This window comes from Agelaius phoeniceus, chromosome 1 (genome assembly GCF_051311805.1).
Source record: "Agelaius phoeniceus isolate bAgePho1 chromosome 1, bAgePho1.hap1, whole genome shotgun sequence".
Taxonomy (NCBI): Eukaryota; Metazoa; Chordata; class Aves; order Passeriformes; family Icteridae; genus Agelaius; species Agelaius phoeniceus.
Genome location: NC_135265.1, coordinates 32,782,088 through 32,792,124, shown reverse-complemented (window position 1 = coordinate 32,792,124; position 10,037 = coordinate 32,782,088). Strand labels below are relative to the sequence as shown.

Here is a 10,037-nt window from a genome sequence, read left to right as displayed (position 1 = left end):
TGCAGCCAAGGAAAGTTTCAGTGGTTTGGTACTCAGGCTTGAGTCCTGTTCTGTTTTGGTTTTTTTTTTTTTCACACAAGAATATGCATTCATGGTATGTGGCTTGTCCATACTAGTGAAATATAAATTATAAAAGACAAATGCATGTTGCTGCATTGCTCAGCAGCAATATGTTGATTTATATTGCTTAAGGAAATAACCTAAATTTCTTTTTTTTACTTCTTGCAGTAGGAGCCAGAAATGTTTAACCAAACTTGGAAAATTCCCCTGGATGACAGCAATAAAACTAATCATAGGGTAGTATTCGTGTCAAAGTGGTTAATGTGGTTGTCTCACCACTTTATTTATTTAAAAGAGACTATTTGACTTGTAAGAAGATCCTTACAAACAATTTTATTGGGTGTTCCTTATTAAATATAAGGCGCTTTTCCATTTGTTTCTCAGGAGCATTGATGATTTATCTTGTTCATTCTTAAGTGCCCTTTTCAGTGCATCTGGTTCCTTCATATCCCATTTTAAGAACTATATGGTAATCAAGTTGTCTATGTGTGTACATATGTGCTATGTAGAGAACTGGCCTAATCATACAGGGAAGTTCTTGAAAGTGGTTATTCTGATAATTGCAGGTATTAAAAGCTGGATATATTAGAGTGCTTTAGTCTTATTTAAAGTTCACAGGGGTTATACAAGCGTTTTTTAAAAATCGGCTTTTATTTGTCTTAAAAAGATAAAAAAGTCATAAATACTATCTCTCGAAAGTATAAAAACATAAGTTATACAAAAATGTTTCTGGGTTCTGAAAATATTTTTTCGAATACATATTAAATAAGTCTGTATCTGAATAGTACCATTAGAAAGGAAATAAAATACATAATTTGTTTAAATTATTTCTAAATATTGAAAATATAAATAAGAAATATTAAAAACTAATAAATATTTTAAATACAATAAATAAGTTCCTAAAAGGAAATGGGAATGTATATAGATGCCAACCATTGTTACTATTTCTAGTTCTTAAAACAGAACAACACTGTTATCTGCCACCTGACAGATTTGTAACCAAAGGATTGTGCCTGAACTAAAACATTCAAGCACTGAAACTCCTGGTGTTTTTCAAATAGCGCACAGCCCTCACTGTCTTCTCCATAAATGAAGTAAAGTCTCGGAGGATGAGATGGATGGTGATTTTCTCTGTCCAGAAAGTGGACTTCAGCTTTGTGTGGAGGGATTCCTGGGTAGCTGCATCTGGGATGATCACTTCTTCAGGATTGATCACCTGTGAGAAAGACAATATTGGGGGGCCTTGGTTAAAGCACTGTCACTGAGCCTGTTGGAGAGCATCCGTTTGTATTTTCCCAGCCTGCTGCACTTTTCCATTTTTCTGTACTGCAGACAACAGCCCTCCCTGGGACTGTGCTTTCCTCCAGCCCTGTTTCTGTGCAGAGGTGTGAGGAATGCTGGTGCCTGCTATGACTGCTGCGTAGGAATCTGGGCTGTAGTGTTATGGTTTGAATGCCTCTGTCATTGTGGTCTGACAGGCTCTGAGCAGATCAATACACCCCTCCTGCTCTCTGGCAGTCATGTGGCTGGGTAGGTAGGGAGATGCTGATCGTGGTTTGTTCTAACCTGCACTGCTCCGTCCTGAGTCATAAGTTAATCGGCTGACATTGGAGTACTCTCACATTTTATAACAGATTAACAAGTTTCCAAAGATGTCAAACTTGTTTAGCTGCTTAATTCTTACTTTCCAGGCATTTAGTCACATGTGAGACTAAGTGCCACCAACTTTCACTGATATGTGAGAGCATAACTACAAGATGAGTAAAAGTTATTTATCTAATGCGTTATTTATCTAATGCTGACTCACAGCACTGTGCACCCAGTACCTAAAGGCCTTTGAAGAACTTGTCCCAAGAAGTGGGACTTCTGAAAACAGGAGTTACATACCCAAATCATGGAGCTGTTTTAGGTGGAGTCCAAAGTTCTAGCAACTATCTGCTTAATCCTGTGTTTAGGATCACTCCTACCCTTTAACAAGTGGCAAAAAGATGCAAACCTCCTTCTGGAACATCTTTTTTGTGAAATATAAGACAGAAATATTCTTCCTATCCAGACTACTTGAGAGTGTGTTCTGATCACACCCACTTTTCCTGGTATGCCCAGCTCTTTGTTGTGCTCTGTTAAAGTTTGGATATCCAGACAGGTATCATGCTGGTGGATCTGTTTAACCACAAGTGATGGATAATGGCTTTGCTGTCTTTCCCTTAAATAGCAGATTCGTCTCTCACAAAGAAAAATTTCCAACCTGAAGTTCATGGCCTTTTCTCAAAAACTCCACAGTTTCTACAAGTGCAGGTTTTGCTTTTTGGTCACTGTGTTTAATTCTGCCTGTTTTGATTACCTTGGTCAAAAAAAAAAAAAATAAAATCCAAAGCCCTAAACCCAACAAACCTAGTGTCTCTCAGTTATGAAACAAACTTTCTGCAAATACTTTCATGTATCAAGCTGGAAGCCAGTAATCAGTTGCTGTCTTATGACAGGACTATTATTCTCAGCTAGCACAGTGTGAAAAAAAGCACCTCAGCTTCCTTTCACATAAAGAATGATGGGCATAAGTAAATATGTTAGGAAAGGTATGGCAAACGCACAATGCACAATAGGCTTTTCACATGCTGAAAATTGCCTGGAAGGAAATAATGCCCCAAAACTTTTGCAGTCCTTACTTGGGTGATTTTTAATCAGGCAAATGCTTTCACCAAAGACAAAAGGAAGTGTTCATATTAAGGATTATTAAAATGAGCAAGAACTACATGAATGAAGTAAATTTTTGAAGTGTGATCTTTCAAAGCTCTCCAAAACATGAAAAATGTCTGTCAGAAGTTAATGGCATTTTAGTTTACCAAATCAAGAGAGAAATTGGTATTTTTGTGAAAGAAGATCTTTTGCAAGTAAAATATGTGTTTTTCAGTAGGGAGCTATCTGATATACTGACAGCAATATCTCAATATACCATACAGCTTGGCTTAGAAGTTTGGTTTGGAGAGTTTTAAAGATAAATAATATTGTAAAAATACACTTGGCTTTTTCTTTTCTTTCTTTTTTTTTATTTTTAATGTGGGCTTTAAAAAAAAGTTGCTGACTTCTACTTCTCAGTGGGTTCCAACATTAGTACAAGCTGAATTGCAGTTCTGCAATTATAAACAAGCTCTCTGAGAAATCTTTCTATCAGCTAGTTTAGTATATTTGTTCTTAAAACAATGATGCATTTGGTGGTTTGGAAATTACAACAATAGAAAGTAGGAAGAAGAGTTGTTTCTTTAAGAAAAGAAAGCAAAACTTTGTAAAACCTCGAAGTCATAAAGGTAAGATCTGACCATAAGGAACTGTCACCTGTTTTTTCAAGGAACTGAAACATAGCATCCTCTATTTCACATAGCATCTTCTATTTCTGACTTCACATCAGTATTAAGCCACAAAAATCATGAGAGGGAATTTAAAACCAACTCACCATCTGTTTTATGATATGTGCCAGGCGCTCTGTATTATAGGATAGCAATTTAACATTTTGGTTTTCACTTATAAAAGTTTCTTGTATGTATTTGAAGTATGTCTGAAATGTATAAAGCCCGCTGGAGATTTTTCTCAAGCATTTATCCTGAAATGAGAGAAAGGTAAGAAAGTCATTTGGAGTTCAAGGTGCCTTGATCTCAATGTGTGTGCAGGTTAGCAGATGATGCTTCTATAGTGTGGAGGTCTGGCCAACGCCAGCTAGAGCCGGCACAAATCTTTAGGTCAACTTCCACAGTTCTTTTGAGCAGGTAAAACCTGCCCCAGGTATACAGGATTAGATGGGAAAGGAGAGCTGTTCCTTGCCTCATTAAAGCCGGCGAGCAGACACCCATCTTTCTCCGTCACCTTGGGGAGGTTGAGGTTGTTCTGGAGGAGCATTTCCACGCTGTTCTGGCAGACGGTAAACTTCTCGCACATCTGGGGAGAGACACGGAGAGGTTTGGTCGCACCTTGTCAGGAGGCGGCCGGGCCAGCCGTGTGAGCGAGCGAGCGAGCGAGCGAGCGTGTGCTTGCCCGCGGTGCGGCCGTACCCACCTCGTTCTGCAGCTGTGTCGCCCGGTCGTGCAGCAGCCGCGCCAGGTTCAGGCTGTTGGGCAGCACCGCCCGCCGATTCGCCGCCTCCTCCAGCTCGGCCTCCCCCGAGGAGTCCGCGCTGGGCAGCGGGGCGGCGGCGGCCCGCGGCACCAGCAGCAGCAGCAGAAGCGGCGGCGGCAGCAGCAGCGCGGCGCGGAGGGCGGGCGGCCGGCGGCGGCCGGCGCGGACACGGTCGCAGCCACAGTCCCGGGGAAACTTCATGGTACGGCTTCTTGTCGGCTCCGGCCCTGGCCCCTCGTCGTTGGCGAGGCTGGCGAGTTGAATGAACTCCAGGCATCTCTGAATGTGTATTTATTGAGGGGGCTTCGAGATTATTCATGGCCGGGGAAAATCCGACAATGAAGCGCAGACCAGGAGGGGTGTGTACTCTCCGTAGCGGTTTGACAGGGCTGGTCGAGAGCTCTGATTGTGAAACGGGCCGGGGGGGCGGCCGAAAGCGCGGTGCGAACATGAAGTAATCGTCCTTCGTAACTCCTTGAGGCCCGGGCTGCTCCCCGCATCCACCGCCGGCTCACCTGCCCCGCGGGAACCCGGCCGCGGCTGGAGCCCCCCGGTTCGGCTTTCCTCGGAGCCTGCCAGCTCCAGCCGCACAAAACCTCCTGGAAATTATACATGCATACCTGCCTATATACACACATACTATATAGATGCCATACACTTCTGTATGTTTTTATACTTTAACGTGGTTTAATGGTTTATGGATTTCGTATGGTGTATATTTATCTCTGTATTTTAGCTATTTTTATTAATTGTATATGTGAAAATAAACCTGTTAAGGTGCTGGGTAGTACAAGTCGCAAGTTGCATCTGAGTGAACTACATGTGGGTGGGATTAGATACATCAAATACTTTAAGTGGACCAAAGCCAGCTCCTACGGGGGTGGGGGGGGGTGGCTGCAGGAAATGCCACGAAGTTCCTTGTTATCTGCTGCCTTATCTCTTTCTGCCTACCTGGTAGCTGTTGCAGGAATTTTAACCTTTCAGGGGGACTCTTCACCCAGGGACCCAGGGCAAGTGTGCCTGTTGGGATCAATCTTGCAGAATGCAGGCTGAGTCAAACTGTTTAAGGCATGCTGACACTGAACTTGTGGAATGTCTTGAACTGATTTTGGCCAAATTCCTTTTTTTTTTTCCTTTCTTTAGTATGAAGTTGGTTATGTTTTCTCACTTAAGAAAAATCAGAGGCTGCATTGGGAACTCCTAAGAGGAGAGTACAGAGTTGGGAGAATAGAACATGGGGCATAAGAGAGGTGTTAGAGACAATGCAGAAACTGAAAAATACCCCAGATACTTCATTTTCTAAGCACAGCCTGAAAAGAGAGCCTCAGGAAAGAAGCAAGGTGCTACTGACTTTTATTTAATGTCTCTTTCTGTCAGTAGCAGAAAAGCAGCTGTGGTAAGTTTGCCCAGTGGAGAGATATCAGAGCTGGAACACAAGTGTGAGAGAGCAGTTTTCAACAGCAGCAATCCATCTCTGCCCAGGTCCCCAAGTGCAGCAGGAGGGATATTGCCAGACCAGTATTTGCTGTAATGTCAGGTCTGTGGCATTAGGCATAGAAGAAAGCATGTCACTAGCAGTATGTTTGACTATTATCAATGAAAAGATCCAACTGAAATATGCTAAAGGATTAAAACAGCCAGGCCAGATGAGCTCAAAGCCTGGTATTTGCTTTTGCACAACCATCAGAGGCAGGCAGATACATCAGGGAGGGAACTCCTGCCTACCTCTTTTTCCACTTGCAGTAGCACATGGATGTACGTGTCAGGGATTTCCTTCCGCTGCCAGACGACTCATAGGCTGTTCCCTGCAGACAGTCAAACTTTTCCTTTACCTAACCTAAGTGAGAGTACTATTCTTAAAATGAGGAAAACTTGGTAGACAGCTGTGTTTCCATAATATCTTTTCAGCAAGCATTCTGTAATTTAGTCTTCTCTGTAGCTCTGTAATTCTTAATTTTGTAAACTTATTTTATGCATACCTCATTGTATTGTGAAAGTCTCTATTCCTTAAAAATTTTCAGAGAACATTTTTGTGCTGATCACTGTTATACAGTCTTGCTGATGTATGTAGTTGCATCTGCAGAGTGAAATAAAAGCAAGTTTCAATTGTTCCTCATCTAAAAGTCTCTAAGCCTTCAGTTACTGTTTTCTCATTTTGGAGTTTTGTTTACTTTTTTTTATATGAATGTCCATGTGACTTTTCAGAAGTACAAAGTATACTTACATGCTCCAGTGAAAGGTGCTCATTAATGGCTTCGGAACTCCATTTGATAATCTAGGACAAAGCATAGCATTCAAAGGAAGAAGGAACTAGAATTTATACAATAGCATTAGAATACTTTTATTGCTTTGGACAGTTTCTTATGGAAAATCACTTATTTAATTGGTACTGTACATAGAAGAAATACTTTTGCACTGATCTATCTCTAATAATGGTTAAATTTTGGGAAGGGATTAAAGGAGATCTGCACTGTATTATTAATTACTTGGCACTGTACTGCACTGAATTACACTGATTCATCAGTAGTCACGTTGTTCAAAATTTAATAAGCCCTGAACAAACAGCACATGCTCATGAGTTACCTACAGATCAGGAGATCCCGGTACTTAAAATGTAGGAGTATTATAACTGAGACACTGAGGCATAGTTTCTAGATGCCAAGGAATTTCTTTCCTGCATAGCATCTTTGTAATACTGTAGATTACTGTTCTTGCATCCTTTGATTTCTATTTCACTATATTTCACTGTACAAATTTTTTCTTTTCATTTATCCTGTCAACCAGATGGCTGCATCCTGGTATGTAAAAACTTCCTAAGGTGGGATTTCAGAAATTCTCAGTGTTTACCCAACTTTTTCTTCTGTCTGACAAATGAACACTACTACTGCACATTTCTGTAGGAGCGGAGAGACCATTTCTGAATGTTGTAAAAAATCTCTCCAACTGTCGCACATGAAAATTGTTCCAGGTTCCAGTCAAGTTATAGTCAATCCAGGATCATCCCATGTGTGTTTTCTAGGATCAATGTGCAGCTCACTGACCCATTCTGGAAAAGGTTCTTTTTCTTCTAGAATTGATCTGCCTGGGAGAAAGCCTGTGCCACTTTTGCTCTTGATAACCTGGGAGATTTGCAGAAAGGAGCCTGTTTTCAGGAGAGGTGGATGACACCAACATGGAAATGCTATTACCACTGAAGAATTCAACAAACTGCCAGAGCTGTCATGATCAAAGCTTGTCTTCCCTCTTGTCAGCCATCAGGCACATGTCTACAAGGAGCCCTACCATGTGCAGGGGCAAAACCCAGTGCCATTGGCAGCAGCAGGAGACCTTGCTTGCTGAGTGTTGTGAGTCAAACATAAATGGCATTCCTACATGGAAAAATAAGATCTTTCAATGAAGTAGAATTATTAGGGTGCAGTAAGTTCCACTCCAATCTGTGTGTTTGGTTTGACTGTCTTTTTCTTTCTAATAATCTCCACTGTTTTACAGTAGTAAGAAAACCAGTAATGTTTATTTGGGGATTATGACTTAAAATAGTACTGTTGGTAGTAAGAGAAGAAATACAACTGAAAATGTGGTGTTCTTCTATAGAAGTGTTAGACTGTGCGTGGAAGAAAATGCCAATTGTCAGAACTGTGATCATGACAATCACTAAGCAAATAACTTCCAAATATTTTGAATGAGGAGGAAAGCTGATGTCTGATTCCCCTGACATATTTTTGCTTGAATTCCTCACAGCTTGTTAACAAGAGAACTCGATTCTTACAGATCTTGTAAAGAGTGTCAGAGTTCTTTGTAATGTCAAACCAAGCTGCCCTGTGCTGTATTTGAAGTGAACAGGTTGAACAGGTCAGTAATACCCTGTGTTCATATTTCTCATAAGCAAACATTACTTTGACAAGCTGCATGTCACCAAAGAAAGCTGGTGCACTTGACTAATGGCTGTTGGCTTTTGTGGCTTGGCAACTTCTTTCCTTCTCTGTTGTTTTTTTGCCAAGTAACTTCAAAGTTTTTTGGGGATTTTTTGGTGAAAAGCTTTGTGGATTCCTCATTTTTCTTTCCTAAAGGAAGACTTGCATCATTCTTAAAAAAGGCTAAGATGTGTGGTAAGACTTGAATTTCTTTTCTTGAGTGCATCATATGCAAATACCCTGAATTTCCTTGCCTTAAGCTAGATCGGAGGTTTAGAGGAAAATTTTTTACTTACCTTTTAATTATGTCCTGGTTTTAAGCTTTATCTGCTTAATTTCAAGAAGATAAATAATGCTATGGTCGTCTCTAGCCAACTTCCAGCAGACAACAACTTCCAGCCATGCAGTCCTAGGTGAAAGAGGTCCTAGATATAATGGTTCTTGGGGAATATCTGAATGCTGCAAGACATATCTAATGGTACATGTCCTTCAAGTCAAAATGATTGCAGGGATTTTAATGCTGGAATGGGAATGTTGTGGCACCTGACAGTGAAACTCGATTTTCACTAGGAGCACTTTGCTTCTGTGACTGTGCTGTTAAATGGCATCAGGAAGCAATTTGATAAACTTTTGTCATGGAAGGAAGGCAGCTGTTGCTTTCTCTCTTTCATAGCACAATGTGCCTGGTGGGGTGGATGGTGCCCCTTGAGACACCAGAGCAGAGAGCTGGTCAAGTTAGAAATACTAATGGCCTTGGGTCTTTCACAAGCAGCATGTTGTTATCTGGCTTGTTTTGTGAGCATCACCCACGAGGACAACACGCTGTTTTGACAGGGATCCCATTTTGTCAGCACTGTGTATTGTAGGGTCGTACTTCTGAAAGAAATCTCTGTTTTTAAAAATTAATTGACTGTAAGTTCCACTCATCTTTAGGGACTTCTCAGTTCCCATTGAGCTTGCTTTCTAAGCATGAAAGATGAAAATTCAAGGAAGTTATATGATGAAGAAGAGTGAGGTATTTCAGTTACCAGAGAAGATGACAGAACTGAAAAGAGAACACTGAGGAGCCTGAGTGTATGGGAGGTACTGAATGGTGTAAGTATTTATCTTTATTGTTTACCATTTTTAACATGGTACATTAGATGTAGATTGTGTTTTACAAAGCTTTCAAAATTGGGGTTTTCCCTCCAAGGAACTTGCTCAATGCCAAGGGAAACTCAAGGGTGTCAATGTTTATAGTCCCACTCATGAATGCATACCAACTCTAGCTCACCTCAGTAAAGAGGATCTATTTCACTCTTAAATAAAAGCTCATGCATTGTTCCATGAGACATCTGTAAATCTAACTGTGTTTACCCTTGTCCATGCCCAATGATTTTGTGCCCATAATCTCATTATCAGATTGTTGTCTCACTTGGTGTGACATTTAGCCGTGCATTCTCTGCATTCTCATTCTGCCTTTCCTGGTGATTGCATTTGTGACTTTGTAGATTACCTACACATAAGCCAAGTCACTTAATGAAAATTTTATGGTTTTTCCTGGAAAGCAGTGGTTTCTCTCTGTAGTGAGAACAAAAACTGGACAGTATCAGTGGTAAAAGTATTGTAACTCCATTGTCAGAATGAGATGCAAGGCTTCAGTACATTCCTTTTGGGAGATAACTTTTCAATAGCACTTTATATGTGTTGGAAGTTTCTCTTAGCAGATGGATTACTGGAGAACTAAAATGCAGAGTGCACTTTCAATTAGTGTTGTGTGCTTTCATAAAGTTTTTCTAGCTCAAGGACCCTGAAGTGACATTGTGGAGCTGCTGTGGAGTTTGCCACTTTGGTCATACCATTTTGTTGAGAAAACTGAATATCCCTACTCAGAAAGTGGTGCCTTGCACATTGGGGTACTTGAGTCTTTCTTCCTTTCTGGGTGAGTTCTAGCAAACTTAATTTTTCTAAAATGAATTTGTG

General features: G+C 40.8%; 1 protein-coding gene across 1 annotated transcript; it reads right to left on the bottom strand.

The window, feature by feature from the left end:
- Positions 1-697: 697 nt before the first annotated feature.
- IL6 (interleukin 6) lies at positions 698-4,651 on the bottom strand. Its single transcript, XM_077175987.1, is given in 3 exon segments — positions 698-1,276; positions 3,509-3,655; positions 3,874-4,651. Coding segments are annotated over 3 exon segments (828 nt in total). The 5' UTR covers positions 4,366-4,651; the 3' UTR covers positions 698-1,087.
- Between the last annotated feature and the right edge of the window lie 5,386 nt (positions 4,652-10,037).